Here is a 26,580-nt window from a genome sequence, read left to right as displayed (position 1 = left end):
GGAAAAGGAAAGTAGCAAGTAGTTGTCCCTGATGCACTATTATTCAGGATGAAAGTTGGAAATGTTTCCAGACTCCTGGAGCTGTAAGATTGAATGAATTTTGCTGTTTTAGTTATGGGTTATCTGAATATGCTGTTTCTGGAGCTCCATCTCATTGTAGAAGTGTGTAACTGCAGGCCTGACATATGTCACATTGATCATGTCCAAATAAGACATGCACACTATCGGTCAAATTTTATGGCCCCCTCCCACCGGCTGGATTTTACGGTCCCGCCAAAGTCAGTGGACGTTTGAACGGCTCGCCACATTTTCTGGCCCAACCCCCACCGCTACGGGGTTGTAAAATTCTGCCCTATATATATCTTATAGATATTCAGTGGATATTTCAAAGTACATGTTATACTGAGAGATTCTTCAAACTGTGGACTAGAATGTTAAGGAATCTATATTGTTATGAAACTGACTTCGGTTGGACCCGCTACACATATTAGCCTTCAGGTGCTATTTAATTTCAGAAGTCCTGGCTATAGCTCCCTTTACTCTGCCCTAGCAAGGTACCTCAGCCACAAACACAGTGTCTCACTGCCTGCAGCAATGTGGCATTTTTTCCATTTCCCAGCCTGGTTATTCTGTGGTGCCTTTGAATGAGATTGCCAAATTAAAGTTATTTTTAAGCAGCGGTCCATGGTCAATTGGAACATGATTAACATGTTAGCATAAAGATATAAGGCATAAGTGTAATACTAATAATGCATAGTGATGAACTAACTGATTATGGTCTCACTGGTACTTTTTTGTTGTGAGTTTTCCTGCACCCAATAACTGCAGTTCATACTTTTGTCTGTTAAATATTAGTACATAGAGGGCAAGACTTTATATTTCCAAGTATCTTCCACCTTTATGTCTAGCATTAGCTGACACAGGGCACCTTGTAGTGTGCCCAGTTAGGTAGACTTTAAAACAAAAACAGAATTACCTGGAAAAACTCAGCAAGTCTGGCAGCATCGGCGGAGAAGAAATCAGTTAACGTTTCGAGCCTTCATGGCCCTTCGGCAGAACTGGAGCATAGTTAGAAGGGAGAAATATAAATTGGTTTATATTTATATTTCTCCCTTCTAACTATGCTCCAGTTCTGCCGAAGGGCCATGAAGGCTCGAAACGTTAACTGATTTCTTCTCCGCTGATGCTGCCAGACTTGCTGAGTTTTTCCAGGTAATTCTGTTTTTGTTTTGGATTTCCGGCATCCGCAGTAGCTTTTAGCTTTTTGTTTTTATCTAGGTAGACTTTATCCTGGATCCTTCAGCCCAAAATGTTGGTGGGAGTGTGAGCCGATAACAGTGGCAGCAGGGCATCTGAGCTGCTGTTGAATAACGAGACCCACAGTTTATCTCCTTAACCAATGATATTTAAGGATCAAGAAATAAATAGAGAAAGCACTGAGGAAGATTGAGAATCAGGATGGGTAAATTTAATGTTAAATCAAGTACTGAGAGGGAAAGAAAGCAAACTACAAGAGGAAAGTACATTTTTTAAAAGTAATTGCATTATTAAAATCTCCAACAATTCACTACCTGAAGGAATGCAATTTCACAAGTCTAATTGTTTGCTTTCTGGGCCAGAAGTGTTGATTGACATTCCTTATCAACCACCATGTCTTTAAAAGGGTACTTGCGCTCTTAATTACTAGTCCTAACTTACTGTGGCGAGTTTAATGGACAATATATGTGTCAGTACAGCAATCTCATGAAACTCCTGAGGAGGTGGAGGATCAGATGCCATTTTCACAGGTTTTTTCTTTCCGACCACCATTTTTTTGGCTGATTTACAATAACAGTGTGCATTGTTCACAAACCATTATCTTTTCAGTAATTTGTGGTCCATCATAAATATCAATTTGCAATTTAACACGGTGAAAGAAATTGTGTTGAATTATGTCAGAGGACATAAGGAGTCTGCAAAGGGATATAGATAGCTTAAGTGAGTGGCAAGAATTTGGCAGATGGAGTATAATATGCACTTGTCCACTTAGGCATGAAGAGTAGAAAAGCAATGTATTATTTAAATGTTGATACATTCCAGAACTCTGCAGTACAGAGGGATCTAGTTGTCCTGGTACATTTTTTAAAATTCTTTCACAGGATGCAGATCTCGTTGGCTAGGCCAGCATTTATTGCCCATACACAATTGCCCTTAAGAAGGTGATAGTGAGCCGCCACTTGATTGCTGCAGTCCATGTGGTACACCCACAGTGCTGTTAGGAAGGGAGAAAGGGGAACATGAATAACAAAAAGTTAGTGTGCAGGTACAGCAAGCAGTTAGGAAGGAAAATGAAATGTTCTTGCTTGTTGCAAGGGGAATGTAATGTGAAAGTAGAGAAGATTTCCTACAGTTATATAGGATGTTGGGAAGACCTCACCTGGAGTATTTTGTGCAGTTTTGGCCTCCTTATTTAAGAAAGGACATGATTGCATTAAAAGCAGTTCAGAGAGGTTCATCCAACTGATTCCTGGGATGTAGGGGCTATCTTATGAGGGAAGGTTGGACAGGTTGGGCCCGTATCCGTTAGAGTTTAGAAGAATGAGAGGTGATCTTATTGAAACGTATAAAGATCCTGAAGGGACTTGACAGGGTGGATGTTGAAAGGATGATTCCCCCTGTAGGAGAGACTGGAACTAGGGACACAGTTTAAAAATAAAGGGTCTCCCATTTAAGATGGAGATGAGGAGAAATGTTTTCTCTGAGGATCATTAATCTGCGGAATCTGTGAATTCCATGACATAAATGCAAATGTTGTTGATGTGGTGAGCATTAAATTAAACCCATGGGATAGATATTTAAATTGTTTGGTTCTCCATATTGAAACTTTATTTTAATGTTTTTATTATTCTGGATGTCCAGGGTAAATTGTCAGAAGAAGCAGCAACTTGTGAGGAGACAGCAGCAAATATTAACGCAACAACTGATAAATATTCAAGCAGTGTAAGCAGCATTGAGGAGCAAGAAAAAACATTGCACCTTTTGGAGCGATTACGAGCACTAGAGGTAAGCAAATAATGAAGTTTGTCTCCAGTAAGTTGTATCTATATAGAAGTGAAAGTCTTGCACCAAGTTACTATTTAGCAAATGAGATAATTGTCGTTCATATTTCAAAATGTCACATGAAAAGTATCTATTACCACGACTTGATGAACCCAAATAAGGAATTTCTGTTAAGTTAGCCATGGCAGATTTGTTCAAATATAGATGGGCAGCAATAGCTATCGCTAATGCACACAAACCCAACCAACCAATCTAGTTACTAAATTTTCAAAGCTACATATCAAGCTCCCTATATGACAAATGAAATAGAGAGTTAGATGAAGTAGAAAAAGGGGGCTTATGACAGATGTCAGGCTGATAATACAAGTGAAAACTGGGCTGAACATTAAAAGCTCAGAGGGAAAATGAAAAGGAAATAAGAGATGCAAAGAGTGAATATGAGAAGAGACTGGCAGCTAACAAAAAAGAGAATCCAAAAAACCTTCTACAAGTATATAAATGACAAAAGGGCAGTAAGAGGAGGAGTGGGGCCAATTAAGGATCAAAAAGGAAACTTATGCATGGAGCCAGAGGGCTCGGCTGAAGTACTAAATGAATACATTGCTCTGTCTTTAACAAGGCAGAAGATGCCACTGAAGTTACAGTGCAAGAGAAGGTAGTTCAGCTACTGGATGGGCTAACAATTGATAAAGAGGAGACATTAGATAGATTGGCAGTACTTAAAGTTGTTATGTCATCAGGGCCAGATGGGATTCATCTGATCTTACGGAGGGAAGTAAGGGGGGAAATTACGAAGTCATTATTCATAGTCTTACAATTCTCCTTAGATACTGGGGTGGTGCCAGAGAACTGCACAATTAGAAATGTTACACCCTTCATTAGGGAGGTGGGTAAGGAAAAACCCAGCAACTACTGGCCAATTAGTTTAACCTTGGTGGTAGGAATGATGCAAGAAACAATAATCTAAGACAAAATTAGCTTTCATTTGGACAAATAAAGATTGATTAAGGAAAGCCAGCATATATTTGATAAGGGAAAGTTGTGTTTAACCAATTTGAATGAGTTTTTTGACGAGGTAGCAGAAAGAGTTGATGAGGGTAATGTGGTTCATGTGGTGTACATAGACTTCAAAAAGGTATTTCATAAAGTGCCACATGATAAGCTTGTGAGCAGAGCTGAATCCCATGGAATGAAAGGGATAGTGGGAGCATGGATATGAAGTTGGCTGAGTGACAGGAAACAGAGTGTAGTGGTGAACGGTTATTTGGGCTGGAGGAAGTGAAAGAAGTGAAGTTCTCCACGGGTTAGTATAGGATCACAGCTTTTCTTGATATTAGGTTTGCAGGGCCTAATTTCAAAATTTACAGATGACACAAAACTTGGAAATATTGTGGCCTGTTGAGGAGGTTAGTACTAGATTTCAAGATGACATAGACAGTCTGGTGGAATGGGTAAACACGTGGCAGATCAAATTTAATGCTGATTTATTTTGGTAGGAAAAATGAGGAGAGGCAATAAAATAAAGGGTATAATTCTAAAGGGGATGCAGAAACAGAATGACCTGGGAATATTTGTGCGCAAATTGTTGAAAGTGGCAGGGCAGGTTGAGAAAGGGTGAAAAAGATATATGGGATCTTGGGCTTTATAAATAGAGACATAGAGAATAAAAGCAAGGAAGTTCTGAGGAACCTTTATAAAACGCTGGCTTTTCCTCAACTAGAGTATTTTATCCAATTCTGGGCACTACATTTTCAAAAGGATGTGAAGACTTTAGAGAGGGTGTAGAGAAGATTTACAAGAATGGTTCCTTAATGTTTACCTTAAGAGAAAAGAAGGTTGAGAGGAGATTTAACAGAAGCGTGTGAAATCATGAGGGGTCCAGACAGAATACATAGAGAGAAGCTATTCCGAGTGGCGGAGGGTTGAGAACTAGAGCATGCTGATTTAAAGTAATTGGTAAAAGAACCAACGGTAACGTGGGGAAGACCCTTTTTATGCAGTGAGTGCTTGGGATCTGAAATGCACAGGTTGAGAATATAGTGGAGACAGATTCAAAAGGAAATTGGATAAGCACATGAGGAGAGAAAATTTGCAGGGCTATGGGAAAAGGATGAGGGAGTATGACTAACTAAGTTGCTGTTTTCAGAACGCCAGCACAGACACAATGGGACAAATGGCCTCCTTTTGTGCTGCAACTATTCCAAGAATAATTACTGTTAACTGAACCAATCAAATCAATCTATCAGTTTATTCAAGCTGCTTTCAGCCAGCATTTTCTTTCCTCAATAGATCAGGATATATGATTAATAATAAAATGTGTAATGCAATAGATACATAAAAATGAATATTACCGAAAAGAGAGACATGTTGCCACAGCTTTTCAACTTGCATTCATCAGGGCAAATGCAAGGATGCCAAATTTCAAACAATCTCAACAATAGATACTACAGAAGAAAAGGGTGCTGATTGGTTAGCAAGTCAACTCTGGCTGAGGTATTGCCATGGAGAAAGCAACAGTGAACTATAGATTCCCCAAACTCCTGGGTAATTCAAAAAAAGGTTCAAGGCTTGAACATAATCTTTTAGTTTGTAGAGAACAAGTTCACGAGTATAAATGTGTTGCCCAATCGTGGAATCCCAACTAACAGTAGACATTTTGTTTTGGGATTGGACCAAAATTTAAGTGTGTATGTGAGCAATACAAAGGTAGATCTGCTATGATTTCAAAATGAGAATTTAACAGCTATATTTTGGCTCTCTTCCACAAATGATTGTCTAAGTAGATTTTTTGGCATGATTTACCTTAAATATATATTGTTTATATTGTTAAATATATATACATATATATATATAAAGGTGGGGTTAAATGGCTCCCTTCTTTGCCCTTTCCTTGTTTGACTGCAACAGGTGTTTTTGTTTGAAAAGGATATGCTCGCCAACCCAATGAGTACTTAACAGTTTACACCTAGTAATCTTAAAGAACGAATAGGACAGGTTTTCTGTTTAACAAAGAAAGCGGTTAGCTTTATTATACTTAGATCAGTTTAAATGAAATAATAAAATACTTTTAATAAAGACTTTCACACATGTGGCACACACGTGCACACACACACTCGAAGTCCACGCATACTCAAATACAGATTACAGAATGAGGAAGGACATGTTGTTCAAATTAGAGTCCATAAAAGTTAAAAGGAATTCACAGTCTGTAGTTTGGTGACTTGCTGGCTTCAGGAATCTGGTGGTCTCCTTGCTTTCACTCAGTGGTCTTCTGCTTTCAGCATTGAGGCGATTTAAAACTGCAGATGGGTGATCTGTCCGTTCTTCTGGAGTCACAGCTGTGGAGTTGAGTGATTTCTTTAAAACTGCTGTCTGCTGCACATGGAGAGAAAGTTAGACAATAGCTGAGAGGGCTTAAAAGCCTGCAGGTTGGGTGGAGAGAGAGCGAGAGAGGAAGGATCTCTCTCAGCTGATTGTCCTCAGTTCTGCTGAGAAAGCATGTGCTTCAAGCATACAAAGGCTTAGTTTGTCATGTGGCCACCCTTTCCAACTGACCAGTAATTCAAGCATGATTGTGTATTCCAATTGTAACTTGATTATCCCAGGTCTGAGAATTCCTCCTCTTAGCTAGGGTCCCATTGTTCAAAAGATCAGGTTTGATAGTTTGTCTCCACCTAGTTTAGTATCTGGGTGTTGGAACATGAGATATGGTTCATTCACATTGTGCTGAGGCCATTGTCTTTGATCGGTTTTTGTCGACATGCTGTTTCCGTCTCAATGGAGTTGGAATGTGGAATGAAGATCAGTAATGCAAATTAGGTAGCCATCTTGGGCTGTGAGATCAAGTCACTCTAGCCACTTAAAAGTCTGCTTTTAAAAGTTCAATTCATATTTCCAGCTGATGGATTAAAAATATTATTTGGCATAAAGCACATCTTCATGACAATATGTATAACACAACTGACACAATACACCTGCCATCCTGCCATAAAAGCTGAATGTAACATATGTTTTGATACTGACATGGTAAATTTTGTGAACTTGTGACATCTGAATTGAACCTCATGGGTGGGAATATCTAGTTCAGATTTAGTGTCAGTGTCAGCTGTATTATTTCTGGTACAGTTCCTGTTGCTGGAATGCTGTCCATTATGCTAGTTCTATCCTTAATATTTTTACGATAATGAGAAATAACCATAATGTGCCTCAATTCAAAACAATGTTTCACACAAAAAACTTCTTAAATGCTTGAATGCTTTGCTGATATCACACAACAGACAACATAACTTTTCATTTGTATAGCTGCTTAACACAGGAAAAAAAAGTGCCCAAGCTGTTCTTCACAGAGATGTAAGGAAAGGAACAGTCATTTTATGTGTCTAACACTTGTATTATATCATTGGATGTTGCCAAGAATGGATAATGAACTGTATGGTCGGGTGTGGTCAGATGCTGTAAGCTTTATGTCTTGAATTTCTCCTACTTATACTTCACAAGATAATAATTACCCACAGAAATAAAATGTATAATTTAATTAAAATTCCTCATTACTGAGCATTACTAAAATTACTGAGATGTAAAAGAAACCTAGCTACATGTTACCTTCATTGGGATATTTGGTTATCAGCTTTATGGGAATGTTGAAACTAGATAAGTGATGGTTGTGTCCTAAAATTCTCCCCTTGATTTTAAATAAATGCTTTCAACTTGACCGAGTGGTAGCACTCTCCGCTCTGAGTTCTTGGTTTGTGGGATCAATAAACACTCCAAGGACTTAAGCAGACAATCTAGGCTGGTGCATCAGTGCAGTACTGAGGGAGTTTGTGCTTTTGGAGGTCCTGTCTTTCAGATGAGACGTAAACAGAAGCCTTAGCTACCTCCTGTGTAGATGTAAAAATTACCTGCATCATTCAATCAAAAGCAGGGAAGTTATCCTAATATCCTAGCTAATATTATTTCTCAACCTGCATGACTAAAGCAGATTATTTGACCATTTGTCTCACTGATGTTTGTGAGAACTTGCCTTGAACAAAAATTGGTTTGCTGCATTCCCCTGCATTACAACAATGATGATAGGTTAAATGTACTTCATAGCCAATTAAGTGCCTTGCAATATCCTGAGGTCATGAAGGACACTATTTAATTGCAAGTTCTGTCTTTTACCTTTGTTGACATTCAACATAGCAAACATGCAATTTTTTGGTTAATCTGCATGTCTAATTTGATTCATTCAAATGGAAATTAAATTACTTCCAGGGAGTAATATTTTGAGCTACCACATATGAGTCATCTGAGATATGAAATAGAATAAATGTGTTATGCTTGAGAGAATGGGCGAGTTTTGACCTAAGCCTTTCACAATTAGCAGGATATCCTTACTCCTTATCTGAATCTGTTGCCGACTAAGGGCAGAATCGTCCGGTCCCGTTGGTGGCGGGCGTCATGGCAGGCGTGAGCAGACAATATGGCGAGAAGGCCAAAAATCAGTTTAACGCCGTTGTGAAGAAAGCGGCTATGGACTTGGGAAAGCTTGTCAAAAGTGAGCATTCTTCCGCAGCTGAGACCGTTTAGCTGCAGCTCCATTGACAAGCTTGAAGTTGGGCCTGTGAAGCTTTTATGCCCATTCAAGCAAAGCAAAAGCATGATTGTACCACCAAATGCTCCAGAACCTTTCACTCCTCAGGTGCAGACTGCAAACTAATGTACATTTTAGGGGGCAGCAGAAAAATTGGTGGACTGGGTAAGTTGCAAAATCTCCTTAAGACAGGTGGCTATGGCGCAGTAACTGGTGGAGGTGCTCAGACCCCTTTGCAATGTCTTTATTAAGATTTGGACCAGTATCCATCATGGTTCATGCTAACAGCGCAGCCTTGCAGTGTGGGTTAGGAGAATGCTTGCGCCTGAGCTGAGACCACAGCATGCAGTCCAGTGGGCAAAGCTGCCGCCAGTCGGAGCGGAGGTGGGTGGGGTTTCGGACAGCCATAAAACACACTACATGCTGGCGAGCCAAGTGGTAGCCAACACTCCCCTGCATGCGTGAAGGGGCCTTCAGACTTAACCAAGAGAAGTTCTTAGGAGACCTATGCCAACCCATGCGTCTCCCTCTTTCATCCTGCAGGAGGAGAACATCAGGATCATGGAGCCTGGTGATTTAGTGGTATGCGTCATGACTTACAGGGAGCAGAGAGGAAGAGGAAGAGTGCGGTGGAGGCACCTGGCCCGGCAAAGGGAGGAGCACCTCCCCAAGATGAAGGGGCGGCAGGGCTTGTTGCACGCGCAGCTGAATTTCCACAGAGAGCCATCACTCGCAGGGCCTCACTAGACCCAGGGTCTATAGATGGTGTCTGTCAAACGTGCAGAAGACTGACAACCAGTGTTGCCGAAGACTATGCATGTCTAGGGAACTGGTTGGTCACATATGCCACCAGCTGCATGATTTGGTGCCACGGGAACATGGAGGGCATCCACTGCCAGTGACCATGAAAGTGACTGTGGCGCTCAATATTTACACCAGTGACTCCTTCCAGGGCTCCACAGGTGACCTGTGTGGGATCTTGCAAGCCTCCATCCACAAGTGTGTCCAGGAGGTCACAGGCGCCAACTTTACAAAGGCATAGAACTTTGTGCCTTTTGCCCAGGATCAGGAAAACCAGGAAGCAAGAGCACTGGGATTTGCTCAGGTCTCTGGTTTTCCACAGGTGCAGGGTGCCATTGACTGCACTCACATGATGCTTGGATCTCCATGGCAACAAGCAGTTAACTATATCAACTGCAAGGCCTTCCAGTCACTGAATGATCAGCTGATCTGCAACCACTAAAAACGCATCCTACAGGTTTGCGTACGATTCCCAGGGAGCGACCATGACTCCTACATCCTTAGCAGGGCTCAGATCCCTGACATCTTCCAGGGTCCAGAGAGGCTGCAGGGTTGGCTCGTCGGGGACAAGGGCTACCCACAGAGGATGTGGCTGATGGTGCCCATGTGGTGGCCTCAGACAGCAGCAGAGCGACAATATAATGAGGCTTATGCTGCGACCTGGTCTTCGGTGGAGCAAATGATAGGCATCTTGAAAATGAGGTTCCGGTGTCTCAACAGGCCCAGTACAGCACTGCAATACAGTCCCCAGAGGGTGTCATGCATCATCGTAGGAGGAGCTGGCTGAGGAGCAGGTGGAAGAGCTGCATGTCCCCTCCAATGAGGAGGATGTTGAAAGGGATGACTGTGTTGAGGTCCCCGAAGGCGAGGATGCTGATGATGAGGCCATTGCACTGGCCAGATGAGGCAGGCATGCTCAGGAGGCCCTCATAGCTGCAAGATTCATAGAGGATGATGACACGATGCAGTGAGGACAGTCCTGACGTTCTCACCTTGCATCTGCCTAACATTTGACTCCTGTGTGCCTAATGGCAGCGCACATACCCTCAGTACTCAGGCTCATGTCATGGAGACGCAGCGGAGGCCCTAACAGTGTCATTAGATTCCAGGAGGATGATGATGACATGCAATGTGCACACTCCATAGATCTTCACATTGCTTCTGTGAATGTCTTACTCTTGTCTGGCTGAGGGCAGCTCACTTGCACTCCGTGATCAGGGCCGTATCATGGAGACGCAGCTGTGAAACTTCAAGTGTACCTGATCCTTTGTCAGCCTTCAGCATCTGACACCTTCAGGAGCACGGCGTCACTGGTCACAGATGCTGAAGAGATGAGGGGCCAGCCCCACCTTAAAGGTGCTGAGAGCACACGGAGAGAATGACAGAACTCTGTAACACCTGCCCACGACATTCTGGCAGCAATGATAGGCACCATCGAGGTACAGGCATCACTAATGAGTCCAAAGAGTGTGAAGCTAGACCATCACTTTAATCTGAAGGTTACACACTGCACAGGGAAGAGGCCTTGGACTGAGACACCTGCCTTTATCTTGTGTAGGAATCAAGGTTTCACAGCCGAGTGACACAAACACTGCTCATCATAACAAGCAGCCATAGGCAAGGAGACATTCTTGGGAGTTTAATTACAATAGTGAACATTATGTACAAGTGACTAACACTTGTGCCCAGGCTGGTGTCAGCTGTGGCTCAGTTCATAGCACCCTTGCCTTTGAGTCAGAAGGTTGTGGGTTCATGTCCCACTCCCGGAAAAAAAAAGTTAAGAACTGTGAATGTACTCGAAAGAGTTACATCTTCTTAACCTTATTAACCCTGCTGCTATGACTTGGTGCATCCCCAACCAACATCCCCAGTGGTGGGGGAGGCAGCCTGCTGACTGTTACGCCCTGTCCCTGATGACTTTGGTATGCGTCCGCTGGAGGGCTGAAACCTGGAGGACTCTGGCCTGCTTTGGGTGTCCTATTGTGGGCCAGCTGCACTCTCCTCGGCCTGTGGAGCTGGAGCTGCGGGTGTCACAGGAAAATGCGATATGGATCAGCTGGACATTCCTGGAGTCACCTGCTGGTCCTCCTCCCTATGCATGCCCGATGATCCCACTTGACGCCTTGAGGAGAAAGGGAAACTTGAGGGAGATCGAGCTGCCCCACACCCCTCTTGCGTTGACACTGTTGGAAGCCAACTATGGCGTCAGCAATGGAGTGCAGCCCGCGCAGCAGTGCAGGACTGATGTCCTGGACCAAGCTTGCTATGGCGGCTGCCATCCTCCCAGTGTTGGCCTCAGTGCGTCGGCATGCCGTCGCTATCGCCTCGGGTTGAAGGTAGACGGATTCCTCCAATGTGCCTTGCAATCTGTGGAGTGCACCAGACATCCCTTCCCAATGTTCCCGTGATTGTCACTGCAGCTCCAGCTACTGACTGAGGACCGTCCAGAGGCTCATCATCTGACTTGGACTCAGCAGATACCTTGCCTCCAGCAGTCCTCCGAGTGCCGGCGACCAAGGATATCCCTGCCTCCGCCTGCTGTGGAACAGATTGTGTGTTCTGCTCATCAGATTATGATCACGAGGCTACTCTACGTCTAGGACCCACCGAGATGTGTGTCACTGTACTGGTGGAGCGTGTGGGTGAATGCGGTGATGGCTCTTCAATGGTGCTGCCCTCAGGGTCCTCATCTGAGGTGCTCTTGGTGCTGGGGTCGGTGTCAAGGGTGCCTGAGGGTGACGTATCACATGTGCCTTGTTCAGAAAGTGGAGGTTATTTGTGCTTGGCAGCCACATTGAACACTGAACAGTGGACTCAGAGTAGCGTTGAGAGAGGGATGATGTGGTGCAGGATCCTCATGTGGGTGTTTGCCGCCAACTTCACTGTCACCACAGGAATGGTCCACGTCCTCTCCGGCCAGCTCCATTGAATGTGGTGAGGACCTTGATGTCCGGCACTTCACCCCTGGTCTGGCACCTCTCCCGTTGATTATGCATGATCTTGTCCTGCATAAAGACAGAGATTGTGGGAAAGACTCATGCCAGGCCAAATGAGAAGGATGCCAGGCATGCGTGTGTGCTGAGTGGAGCCATGGATGGGATGAGGACCAAGACTTTAGAGATATTTTAGAAAACTAAATTAAACATTTATTAACAAAAGAAAAGATTTCAAACACATACATAGGTCTACAAATTACTGCTATAATGACTCCTAAAACCCCTAATTAATCTGGCTTCCAAAGACTTATTTATTCTTGTACTCCAATTCCCTTGCAATAAAAGCCAACATGCAATCTGTTTTGCTAATTGTTTGCTGCATCTGCATGCTAGCTTTCTGAGTTCCTTGTACGAACATACTGAAGTTTCTTTGAACATCAACACACCTTTTAAAAAATATCCTGCTTTGCTCTTCTTATAGCCAAAGTGAATAACTTCACACTTCCCTACATTATACTCCATCTGCCATCTTGTTGCCCACCCACTCAACCTGTCTATATCTCTTTGCAGATTCTTTGTCCTCCCCACAGCATTCCTTCTGACCTAGCTTGTTATCATCAGCAAACTTTGATACATTACTCTCTGTCTCTTCATCTAAGTCATTAATATAGATTATAAATAGCTGAGGCCCCAGCACTAATTGAGGCGCTCCACTATTCACTGCCTGCCAACTTGAAAAAGCCCCATTTATGCCCACTCTCTGCTTTCTATCCATGCTAAAATATCACCCCCAACTCCATAAGTCTTTATTTTTCCTACTAACCTTTAGTGTGGAACCTTATTAAATGCCTTTTGGAAATCCAGGTATCCTGTATCTACTGGTTCCCCTTTATCTACCTTATTAGGTACATCCTCAAAACACTAATAATTTTGGCAACAGGATTTCCCTTTTGTAAAATCATGTTGACTTGTTCTAATCATATTCTGCTTTTCTAAGTGCATTGTTAAGACTTCCTTAATAATAGATTCCAGTATTTTCCAAACAACTGATGTTAGGCTAACTGGCCTGTGGTTCACTGTTTTCTCTCTCTCTCTCCTTTTTTGAAAAGCAGTGTAACGTTTGCCAACTTCCAATCTCATGGGACCACTTCAGAAACTAAGGAATTTTGGAAAAGCATAGCTAGCACATCCACTATCTCTGCAGCTATCTCTTATGGAACCTTAGGGTGTAGACCATCTGGTCCTGGAGATTTGTTGAATTTTAGTCCCCAAGTTTCTCCAATACCTTTTCTCTGCTGATATTAAATTACTTAATTTCCTCACTCTTTTTAGCCCCTAGTTTACTGTCTGTTTCTGGTATGAAACTTATGTCTTCTGTTATGAAGGCAAACACAAAATAATTGTTCAGTGCCTCTGTCATTTCTTCATTCCCATTATAATTTCTTCTCTGTCTGCTTCTAGGGGATCAATGTTTACTTCAGCTGCTCTTTTCCTTTTTTATATGCTTAAAAAAACTTTTTATATTTCTGTCTAGTTTACTTTCAATCTATTATTTCCCTTTCTATCAACTCTAGCCGGTTCTGCCTTTTAAACCGATATTTACCCCATATCTCTTAATATCTTTTTTGACAGCAATCTTATCAACCTCAAATTTAAAATTAACAATTGACCCAACATCAATTCTCGTGGTGAAGAGAGTTCCAAACTTCTACTACCTTTGTACAGAAATCTTTCCTAACTTCACAACTGAAAGGCCTGGAATTAACTTGTGACCATGTTCCCCAGTTCCAGATTCCCAATCAATGGAAATAATTTCTCTCTATCTACGCTATCAATTCTCTTTAACATCTTCAAAACTTCATGCAAATCACTGCTTAATCTTTTAAATTCCAGGGCATAAACATTTTCTTGTTATTTAACCTTTGGAGTCCAGGCATCTTTCCAGTAAATCTGCATTGTACTGCCTCCAAGGCCTAGGCATGGTGCCCAAAAGACTGCATAGGGCTGAGTTCCCCCCCCCACCCCGCCATTGAGGGGATGGGCGGGTGCGCCCCGCCATTTTAAATGGGTAGGCCCAATTAAGGCCCGCCCAGCGTGACGCACACCTGGAAGCGCTGAGCGCTCCTTGTGCGGGCAGGGGTGGCTCTCTGAGTCGGGGCCGCATGCGCGCAAAAGAGCACAGAACTCTCCCTGAGGCATGGAGGTGCGTCAGGGAGATTAGTTTAAGTTCTGAATAATTTACTGAAGGGAAAAAAAAAATTTAAGGACATGTCCCCTCATTTGAAACTATCACATGAGCTGGAACACGTCCATTAATGTTTTCAAAATGTTTTATTTAATTAATAAGCTCTTCATGAAGCCTCATCCTGCCATGAACACCTTGAAAAGTTTCAGCTGATTAGAGTTGGATTTGTAACTGGTAGATAATGCCTTAATGTTGGACGGGCAGCATTCTTAACAAGTTTAGTTACTTTCTTAATGGCTTTAATAGGCCTTTGACAGCTCGGCAGGTGCGCAGCCGACTTGGCTGTGTGCCTGCTGAACTGACAATCTAAATGACGCGCGATGACGTCGGGATGCCCGCCCGACATCACCGCCCATCATTTTACGTGTCAATGAGCGGGCCCTACCCCCACTCACCGACCAGAAAGTTCTTCCCATAATATCAATGTGCAATATCAGTTGTATAACTGTAGCATAGTTTCTAACTTATATTCTAATCCTCTAGATTTAAAGGCCAACATTTCATTAGCCTTTGAAACTATTATTTTTCCCCATGACATTTTAATGACCTGTTTTAATGATGATGTGTACATGGACCCCTAAGGCTCACTGGACCTCCACTGTCTCTGGCTTTTCACCATTTAGAAAGTACCCTGATTTATCCTTCTTAGGTCCATCGTTGATGACCACACACTCGTCTATGTTGAAATCCATTTGCCCTCTTTCTAATTTTATGCTTCAATCTACACTGCTTACTATGCTGCTTATCTTTGTGGCATTGCAAACTTGGATATGTGGCTCTTTATTCCATCTAAATCATTAATAAATTTGGTTGAGGCTCCAATAGAGATTCCTATGGAATGCTACTAGTTACATCCTGCCAGTTAGACTACCTGCCCAAGCTCTACTCCATGACTCTCGCTACTCAGCTAATCCCTTAAATCTTCTAACCAGGTCAATATTTTGCCCTCAATTTCATGAGCTTCAGCTTTACCTAACATCCCTTTAGGAGGAGCTTTATTGAATGCTTCCCAGAAGTCCATATAACTAAACATCCATAGACTATTACTTAGTCATCTCTTCAAATTGCAGCTGCATATTTCTGTTCCTGCTCAGGAAATTCCCTCTTTTTCTGCAGATTCCATGCTCCTAGCATGTAGTCTAAATCTCGCTGGCACTGCACATCAATGCCATTCTGGAAAAATCCAGAACCCAGTCCCCTCTTTGCCCTGCAAATGCAAAATGCCCTGGGTAAACGCACTGGCACTGCTCCTATGACTCCAGGATAATTTCAGCCCTTTATCAAAGATGAAATGTTTTGTCACTACTTAACAATTAAGAATACACACACACACGCATAGCTATCTGCTTCTGAACGCCCAGCTTCCTGTGTAAAAAAACAGAAGGTTCCTTTATTCCTTATTCTACACCAGAGGGCAATACATCCGGGACTTAGCACATCCTACTGTCAGGTTTTTTACATAACGCTTCTTTTTAACTAAAATATCCTTTTGCAAAAAAGCATAAACGTTAAACACAAACATCACAGAAGGATTATTGTATTTTGCGGTCAAGGAATGCAGCTGTCTTTGAAACATCTGTTATGCATGTTCATCAGTGCATATAAAATCTGCTTGTTTATAAAACAATCGGACTAATCTGAGACATGTGATTTTTGAGTAAAAGAAACCTGTGTACTTACTGTGTTTCTGGTTTGGTACAAAGTGTCTTAATTTTCTTAGTCTTTACGGATTATATAGATTAGATAAAATTCTCTGTATTAAGCTGCATTGCAGTTTATTTTATATGCAAAGTAAAATTATTTCTTCTAGTGATCAGTTATTGACTAATTTGCATTTTCAGCTTCAAGGTCAAATTGTATCCCAAGTACAAAGAGCCTACTGTCATCTTGCAGTGCATAATCATGCAAAGCATTCAATAACTAATTTAATTGCATGCCTTTCATTATTATGATTTCTGGAAAGGATTATTGATGCACCTGAAGCTGTTACATAAACATTCTTAACTGATCTTGTCAAAAATAACCTTAGAAAATGGGAATTTATAAGGGAAAAATCTAGGATAACGTTCTGTAAATGAAATAAGAAACCTCTGCTGCCCTGCTAATAAACTGTAAGTATAATTTGTACCTAGAGGATTACTCATAACAACCTCAGTGTCTTCTGGGCAGAAATATGTGTGTGTATTGATACTAGATTTCCTTTTGCGGAAGGACACCAGAACATGTACTTTATAAGTAGTTTATATGAGGTTATCGACATTAGATTACTCCTGATTTCAATTCATGCCACGCTACTTTATATCTCTATCGGACCTTCACTTTGTTATTGACTATATTATATAATCCCTTCCAATGCAATACATACAGTTATGAATAACTAAAAATACTCTACTTACAAAATAAAGCATAAATACAAGAAACAATACTTGGGGGAGAATTTTCTGCATGTCGGGCAGGCTGGTTGGGGAGCAGACACAGTTGGGTGCGGAGTCGATTACCGCCTGCGATCAACTGCGCGCCACCATTTAACGTGGGCGGGCCAATTAAGACATGCCCAGCGTAACACATGGCTGGTAGCGCTCAGCGGCTATCTGTGCGGGCAGGGGGAGGAGGGAGAGTCGGGACCTGCGCTCTTCAGCGCATGCACACGAAAGAGCGCAGGAATCTCCCTGAGGCACGAAGGAGCTGCCTCAGGGAGATTAAGTACATAATAAAAGTTTTTATATAATAAAGTTAAAAATTATTCAAACCTATCCCCCTCATGTGACAGTGTCACATGAGTTGGGACATGTTTGTGAATTGTGCAAAAATTAATTAATAATTTTATAAAACCTTCAGGAAATCTCATCCCACCCGTGGATGAGGTTTCCTGAAAAATGCAAAGGCCGCTTGGGCTCCTCGCCTGCCCGCCAACCTGAAGGTTGGATGGGTAGCATTGATAACTACTTTAATTGGTTTTTTAAATGGCCTTAATAGGCCATTGACAGTTTGGCGGGCGTGCAGCCACCTCCGGCACGTGCCCGCTGAACGTAATATCTAAATGACACGTGATGACTTCGGGACACATTCCCGACGTCACCGCACATCATTTTACGTGTCAGCGTGTCGGGCCCGCCCCTGCACGCTGACGTCAAAATTCTGGCCTTGATCTTCATGTCCTTTCTTTGTGTATAACTTCCAATGCCATTGTTAGTCCTCTGCATTTCACTATTGTCTTCCAAGCCCTATTTTGTTAACATGTGATATTCTAGTTCCTGTTGTCATCTCTTCATCCACATAAACTTTCTTTCTTCCTCTATGTACCTATAAGAATTAACATATGTAGCCCACTAGAATCATAATCATAGCGGTCTACAGCACAGAAAAAGGCCCTTCGGCCCATTGAAAAAACACACAGTGGGCTGTATCTTCTGGCTGATGTGCGGGTGGTGGAGCCCACACGTCAGCACTTAAAATGTCGTGCGAGTGTCCTGATGTCAGCGCGCGGCATCGCGATGTTTCGGTCGGCGGGCGCGCTATGCAGTGGGACGCGCGCCCGCCATTAAGTGAGCAATCGACCAGGATTTTGAGGGGACGTGCGAACTTTGGGTCGGCGCACAGGCCCAATTTGCCAGGTGGGTAAGTGATTTTTTCACAAACCTCATCCAGTGGCGTGATGAGGTTTGATTTCGGTTTTTAAAAAGTTCAATAAAGTGTTTGTGTACTTCATTAACATGCCCCATCTCGTGTGACATTTTCACATGAGGGGGACATGTTAATGATTTTTTTATTTTTCTATTTTTAATGTCTCACAGACTTTCAGTGATCTCCCTGAGGCAGCACTTAGCCTCAGGGAGATGTGCACTCTTTCGTGCGCATGCGTGAAAGAGCGCACTCTTGCAGTTGGGGAATCCCCCCCAACAGGAAGCACGTAGCACTTCCCGCCGGGTAGCCTGCTGGACAGGACTTAATTGACCCGCCCACGTAAAATGGCGGTGGGGCCCGTTTCAGCGGCGGCGATCGGCTGCCTGCCCGCCTCCGGGTCGATCGGGCCTGCCCGCCCATCACGGACAAAATTCTGCCTAGTGAGCTGCTGGAGACGCTGAAGCCAGTCGATTTGCTGTTCTCTGCAGAAACTCAGGATTGAACCAGGGACTTTTAGATCTTCAGTCTAACGCTCTCCCAACTGAGCTATTTCGGCTCACCACTGCAACACTAATTGCACTTATAAGAGCACAGCATGTTTTCAATTTACTTTAGCTTTAATTTTCAACAATTTATGGCAAAAAGAAGGTATAAGATATTGCTATGGTAAACCAGTCAGTTGGATATTGTGCAGGTTTTTGCATAAGCAACTTATATATTGTAAAGAAGTTTAGGCCATGGGCCTGACATTTTGAAACATAGGGCAGAATCTTCGGCTCAGCGAGCGGGGGCAGCGCCCACTTGCCGAGGCGTAAAATGATGCACGGTGACATCGGGCATGCGTCCCGACGTCACTGTGCGTCATTTAGATTTTCAGTTTGGCGAATTCAGTTCAGCCAAACTGGCACGGGCCTATTAAGGCCATTTAAAAAGCCAATAAAGCAATTAGCTGAGCTGCCAACCTTAAGGCTGGCGGGCAGGTGAAGAGCCCAGGCAGCCTTCGCATTTTTCCTGGAACCTCATCCACAGGCGGGATGAGGTTTCATGAATGGTTTTAAAATGTTTGAAAAATTTTAAATAAAATTAATAGAAAGGTCCCAGCTCGTGTGACAGTTTCACATGAGGGGACATATCCTTAATTTTTTTTTAACCTTTATTCAATGTTTTATAAGTAAAAGTAATCTCCCTGAGGCACTGCTGTGCCTCAGGGAGATTTCTGTGCTCCTTCGCGCGCATTCGCGAAAGAATGCACTCCCTGACTCAGGCAACACCCCCGCCCGCACAGGGAGCGCTCAGCGCTTCCGGGCGCATGTCACGCAAGGCGGGCCTTAATTGGCCTGCCCATGTAAAATGGCGGCACCCAGTCGATCAGGGGCACCAATCGGCTGTGTGCCCACCCACGCCTGCCCCCGCACAACCCACCCCCCCGATGAGGAGAAGATTCTCCCCGTAGTCAGCCTTGGTTTAGTGGTACCACTCTCGTCTGAATCAGAAGGTTTAAGTTTCAAGCTCACCTCAGAGACTTGAGCATATAATTCAGGCTGTCAAGTCAGCCAACACTAAGAGACTCTTCTAGTCCAACACCAGACTTCAGGAAGTAATCTGTCAGAATGGCGTAAACTCAGCTGTGGATTCTGGAAGAGCCTGCTGAGCTGAAGCACAGTTGCAGGGAGTCTAGAAGGCTGAATTCCCACACACCAGCTCCCAGCTTGAATTTGGTGGACTGTAATGAAGATGCTCCAGCTGAGATCTCTAGCAGAAGTGGGGCCCACCCAGGGATTGAGGCCGTGGATTCCTGAAGAGAGAGACTCATTTAAAAAAAAAAAATTAAGATAAAATGATCTCCCCTTTACTGGACCTTATGGCTGAAGAATGGGAACAAGTGGCCATAAAGAGCCTAAAGTTCCCAATGATGTTGATACAGGCTGCAGAAGTCTTAAAATAATTTAAAAAAACTTATCTGCCATTCTTCTTCTAACCTGGGAATTCCATGAGCCCTCCAGCTTGGCAGGGGCCCTGAAGAACTTGTGTCACTGCACTAAGGGCAGGATCTTCCAGTTGGCGAGCGGGGGCGGGGCCTGCTCGCCGACATGTAAAATGATGCGGGATGACATCAGGTGGAACTCCCAACGTCACCCCGCGTCATTTCTGTTTTCAGGTCGGCGGGGGCGCAGCTGAATCAGCTGTGCGTCCGCCAACCTGTCAACGGCCTATTGAGGCCATTGAGACACTAATTAAAATCATTAAAGGACCTGCCCATCCAACCTTAAGGTTGGCAGGCAGGCCGGGAGCCCTGGCAGGCTTCAGAAAAAGCATGAAACCCCATCCACAGGTGGGATGAGGTTTCATGAGGGTTTTTAAATTTTTAATAAATGTTTCAGTTAAAATTATGGACATGTCCCAACTCATGTGACAGTGTCACATGAGAGGACATGTCAGGGAAACTTTCCTATAATTTTTCTTGCAAATTTTAATTCGGAGCCAATCTCCCTGAAGCAGTACTTAGCTTGAAGGAGATCTGTGCATTCTATTGTGCGCATGCGCGAAAGAGTGCACTCCCGGCTGAGGGAATCCCCCCCCCCCACCCCCCCCACTCCGCCCGCACAGGAAGCGCATAGCACTTCCTGGCAGACGTCACACTGGGCAGGTCTTAATTGGCCCACCCATGTAAAATGGCGGCACCCCCCCAATTGAGGGCGCTGATCGGAAGCACACCCGCCCGCGCCCACTCCTGCACTTTCCCGCAGCGGGGGGAAATTTTTTCCCTAAGGCATTCAGCCAGTACAGCCACAAGAAAATGGGGTGCGGTCAACAATTGAAACTGCATTGCATCGACATGGGAGTGCTGCTCAAATGTATTTATACATTTTTCAATTGCTCTGAGATTGGGAACTGATCCAAATTAAAAATCAAACTTATTGATTTTAGTCATTTCTTATTTAGGGGAAAAAGTTTGTGAGATTCCCCCAACTTGTTGTAAGTTTGGCAGAGTATCAGTGGAAACTCTGAAGGGATGACACATTTGCCTTTCTTCTGGGCGTCACAAAAAGGCATGCAACTTTTAAATGTTTGTACAAGAAACATGGAAAGTTAGCATGTAGGTACAGTAAGTAATTAGGAAGGCAAATGGCATGTTGGTCTATTGTAAGGGGACTAGAGTATGAGAACAAGGAATTAAGATGTTCTACAACTGTATAGAACTTTGGTGAGGCCACACCTGGAACATTCTGCACAGTTTTATTCTCTACGTCTAAGGAAGGATGTGATTGCCTTGATGGCAGTGCAGCAAAGGTTCACTAGATTGGTTCCTAGGTTGAAAGGATTATCATATAATGAGTATATTGGGCTTATAGTCACTGAAATTTAGAAGAATGAGAGGTGATCTAATTGAAACAATCAAGATTCTGAAGGGGCTTGAGAGGGTAGACACTGAGGTTGTTTTTCCCTGGTTGGGGAATTTAGAGCACGAGGGCACAGCCTTAGAGTAGGAGGTCGACCTTCTGAATTTCTCTACCCCACAGTGTTGTCGATGCTCCAATGTTGTCTATATTCAAGGTTGGGATAGCCTTGATCTCTCAGGCAATTGAGGGGTATGGGGAGTGGACTCGAGGGCTATATGGTCTACTCCTGTTCCCATTTCTTATGTTCTTCCATGCACATGTTATAGTGCGAGATTAGGAGAAACTGTGAAGAAATTTTAGGTGCCCGACTTTCCAAAAAGCAATACTGTAATGGGAATTTAATTCCCTACCATTGTTAATCAGTGTCCAGGCTCTTACATGGTACTTTTTTCTTAAACAATGTAATATATCGTTAGAAAAATGCAATTTGACACAAAATGACACTTGTTGGGAAATCAAGTATGATAACCTGTATAACTGAGATCGCCAGATTTATTACTTACACAATCAGTGGGCCCTCACTCACTTCTGTCTATTTTGATTCACATTTTAAACATTAAAAATGTGCGAGAATATTCAAGTGCCTAGAAATCCAAAATGGAAACTGGCTGAAAATGTGTTTGAAAATGAGAGAATTCATCATTTGTAATTACAATGCTGTGATTCTTGCATTTGGACTACTGGGGCTTTTACAGACAGCTTTTGGCTGAGAAGCTCTGCCTTGGTTTGTTAAGATAGTCAAAGGCTTTTTCAGTGCTGTTAGTTCATTAATGGATAATAAATTAGATGTGCTGTAGGAGAAAGGTAGCAGTTACCTTCCATTCTTGTGGTGCTCTGGAGCTGAACAGGCACATTTGTTAGGAGTGAAAAATCTTATAAGAAAAACTGTCTTACAATTGCTCTGGCACTAATAAAAGATACCAGTACATGCTATAGAATATTTTCTTCTTACCACTGTCCTTTATATGAGTTCCTTTTTAAGTGTAGAGGACAGTTTCAAGATAGTTGAGCAGGTGTATTCAGATTTCTGATCTCTCATCTATGCTCCAAGTTCTAATCCTTCATAAAGAATTATGGAACCAGAGAATTGTGTGCAGGAGCAGTACATTTCCTCAAACTGGCTTCAGATGTAAAAAAAAGAATGTTTCTGCAAGTAAGACTGGGAATAAAATTGTTTTTGACAACCCTTACAATTCTAGAAGTGCATTTCCTGGACAGATGTTAGGCACTGTAGTTTTAATTTTTGAACAGTGCAGAATTTGTGCTGCTAACCAGATGACTGATATCAAGTTACATTTCCTGGAATCTAACCGTAGTTGACATGACATATTACCCCGCAGTGCTCTGAACAGAACATGTTGACTTCATGACTTTGACACCTGCACACCAAATGTTGTAATAATTTATCCTTATTTCACCTCCCCATGTAGAGTATTAGTGATCCAAATATTGTGAAGTGGCACACTTGTGCTGCATTTACTTTTGCTATGATGTAACCCCTTGCATTGATTGGCCTAGAAACTCAGTTGTGCCATTATTGTAGTGCCAAATGGGTGCAGGAAACCATCCCAGCTCCAGAAGACGGAGGCCTGAGGATTACAAGAACTTGTGATCGGGTTTGATCTAAATATTTGGAGCACTATGTGGGCACCTGGTGTGCCTCGAGGGGGGACAGAGGATAGAGTGCCCAGTTCTGCTCCTGCACCTAACAAAAACATGATAATTAAGGCTGAGCAAAGTCCTTGTGCCATTTCAGTTAATCTACCTAGGGAGAACCTAATAACTCGCATTGTAACATACAATTGCATCTTAACTGCCTCTGTTACTCTATTTTGAACTTTATTCCACATGTTGGCTACTCTGTGTGTGAAGAAGAACTTTCTTATGTTAATCTTATGATGACTCTTTAGTGGACTCTTTACTGAGGGGACATGTCCTTAAAATTTTTGTTTACCTTTAATCAATGTTTCATAAGTGAAACTAATCTCCCTGAGGCATCTCTGTGTCTTAGGGTGATTTCTGTGCTCTTTTGCCTCATGTACCATTTAATTTGAAGTTAAATTTAATTTCAAGTAATGTTTCTTTATAAATTTTACAACAATCTTGTATACCTCTAAAATCAGCTTTCTTATATGTATGATAGTGTATGTGTGCAGAGCTGTGCTCATATGAGCAGGTAAAACAGAGTTGCCAAATCTGATTTGATGTATTCCTGGAGGTTTCCTCACTTGATCTTCTGCGTTCAACTTTCCAATCTCCAGTATTTGTATTATCTATAAGGTGTTCAAAAATAATGGGGGGAAAAAAACCATTGGCTTATACATTCCCCACTGGCAGGTTTGAAGGCGGACAGGCATGTAAAACCCAGCTGACAGCTGCCACCTATCCGTCCACCCCTGTCTCAAACACAATTTTACCAGCAACAGGGATGGCGTTAGGCAGTCCGTCTGCCATTGGGCCAATGCTGGCCCCTAAGTGGGCAATTAATGCCCACTCAAATGCCTCATTCTGCCACTGGGATTTAACAGGCGGCGGAAGAGGCCCACGCCAAGCACCTGACATGGCAGGTTTCCCTGCGCAGGCTGGTGGCAGTTGTTGGGAGTTAGGGGTGTTGTGAGGGAGAGTTCCTCCAGGGTGAGGAATCTGGTGATCCGTAAAATACATCCCACTGTTTTTAATACCTTTATTTTTCTCCTGAGTTGCTCACAACATTGTCCACAGATTAATCTTCAGTTCCTGGTGATGACCGGACAATATCGACAGGTTGGTGACTGTGAATACAAATGCGACTGTCTGCTTACATCATGGTCAGAAATGGTGTGGTGTAACTAGGGCCAGAATCTTCGGCTCGGCAAGCATGGGCGGGGCCCGCTCACCAAGGCATAAAATGACGTGCGGTGACATCAGGCGTGCATCCCGACGTCACCGCGTGTCATTTAGATTTTCAGTTCGGCGGGTGCGCAGCCAACTTGGCTGCACGCCCGTCAAACTGTCAAAGGCCTATTCAGGCTTTTTAAATATCAATTAAATTAATAAACTGAGCTGCTCATCCAACCTTAAGGCTGGCGGGCAGGCGAAGAGCCCAGGCGGCCTTTGCATTTTTCATGGAACCTCATCCACAGGCAGGATGAGGTTTCATGAACGTTTTTAAAGTGTTTTAAAAGTTTTTAATAAAATTAATAGACATGTCCCAGCTCATGTGACAGCTTCACATGAGGGGACATGTCCTTAAAATTTTTGTTTACCTTTAATCAATGTTTCATAAGTGAAACGAGTCTCCCTGAGGGAGATTTATGTGCTCTTTCATGCGCATGTGCGAAAGAGTGCACTCCCGACTCAGCGAACCCTACCCCCCCCCGCCCACACAGGGAGCGCTCAGCACTTCGGGGTGCCCGACACGCTGTGCGGGCCTTAATTGGCTCGCCCACATAAAATGGCGGCGCAGACCCAATCGGGGGTGCTGAATGGGTCCACGCTCGCCCCTGCACAACCCCTCCGCAATGGGGGGAAAATTCTACCCTAGGGAAAAATGCATGGTTGGAGTGATAAGTATCTACAAAGTACCATAGCAACATCTAGTGGCTTAAAAAAATCAGGCATTATGCTATCTGCCTTTATTTTTTTACAGCAGCTATTTCCAGAGTTTAGTATCTCTACTAACAGCAAGAAAATGTGTAATAGCAGAAGTTTCCTTTTTTTTGACAATGTTCTGGTAAGTGGTTTGAAAGTTTAATTAATAACAATTAAAATAGATGAGTGAAAACTGCATCACAGCACAATAGCCATGCTGCTTCCTACATTACAATAATGATTGCACTCCGAAAGTATTTAACTGACTGTAAAGCACTTTATATCCTGAGGTTGCGAAAGAGATTATATAAATACAAATCTTTCTAATAATCTCAGTGTCTCATAGTCTTGGCAAGGACAAGGTTTACGATGTAAATATTTCTTTCCTATTTCAATAGAAAGTATCTATATTCTTTTTGATATAAACTCCACACTGAGCATGGAGGGGATTTAAGGGAAGGATTAATTCTCTTCGTCTGGGATAGCGATATGCATTTATTAGAACGATGACATCTCAGGATGGATCACGAAGGGATGAAAGCAAATGGCACGTTTTAGGTTTGAACTCCTTTTGGCCGCTTTTCTGAGAAGCGCCTGATTCTTTTTATTAGTAAATCCAAAAGAGAAACATTTAACCAAATGTTAAAAAATCTGCAGTACTGTGCAGCATTATAAAGTTAATCAACAATCACCAGCAACCTGTCTGTTGATGCTGAAAATAGGTTTGCCAGGGCCGCAGCTCTCATATCAAGGTTGAGAAGTTGAGTGTAGACCAACAGCAAAGTAACCGAAAATTCAAAGCTTCATGTGTACCAGTCTTGGGCTCTCGGCATCCTCCTTTACTGTAACAAGGCATGGACAACTTAGACCAGCCAAGAAAAGTGGCTGAACAGCTTCCACCTCCGCTACCTCAGACAAATAGAATGCTGAATATGGAAGTACACCAGCATGCAGGGGTCCCCAGCATGCTTGCCCTCTTGAGTCAGCAGCGTCTACATATGGCTGGGTTATGTGACCAGTGTAGATTATGGCCACATCCCCAAAGACATACTCTATGATGGGCTTGCTATCGGCACAAGGCCAACAGTTTGCATACATCTGTGATACAAGGACAACTGCAAGCGAGACTTCAAGTTGACTGGGATCAGAGTTGATGCATGGGAAGTCCTTGCTGTTGACTGGAGTGTCTGGAGACAAGCAGTCAGGAAGGGTGTGGAAAAAGCAGAGGACAAAAGGAATGACCAGATGGTGGAAAAGAGAACCCGCCGGAAGGAAAAAAACATCAGTTTACCTCGGGCCAACGCTATTCAATTGTGCCAGCTGTGGAAAGGACTGCCACTCATGAATCAGCCCCTTTAGCCACAGCGGATGATGTTCAATACAGAAGTG

General features: G+C 43.1%; 1 protein-coding gene and 1 non-coding gene across 6 annotated transcripts in view; one reads left to right on the top strand and one right to left on the bottom strand.

The window, feature by feature from the left end:
• LOC144686773 (nck-associated protein 5-like) overlaps positions 1-26,580 on the top strand; it is a 673,917-nt gene that overhangs the window by 397,469 nt on the left and 249,868 nt on the right. For all 5 annotated transcript variants that reach the window (XM_078552424.1, XM_078552429.1, XM_078552425.1 and 2 more), the window contains one exon: positions 2,899-3,042. In XM_078552424.1, coding sequence (XP_078408550.1) covers positions 2,899-3,042 — 144 coding nt within the window. The remainder of the gene's footprint in view (positions 1-2,898; positions 3,043-26,580) is intronic.
• Positions 18,704-18,776, bottom strand: trnaf-gaa (transfer RNA phenylalanine (anticodon GAA)). Its single transcript has one exon. It is a non-coding gene; the product is annotated as a tRNA-Phe (tRNA).

The sequence above is a fragment of the Cetorhinus maximus genome, chromosome 11 (genome assembly GCF_964194155.1).
Source record: "Cetorhinus maximus chromosome 11, sCetMax3.hap1.1, whole genome shotgun sequence".
Taxonomy (NCBI): domain Eukaryota; kingdom Metazoa; phylum Chordata; class Chondrichthyes; order Lamniformes; family Cetorhinidae; genus Cetorhinus; species Cetorhinus maximus.
The sequence above is the reverse complement of the archived record's forward strand: the minus strand, read 5'-3'. Positions and strand labels throughout refer to the sequence as shown.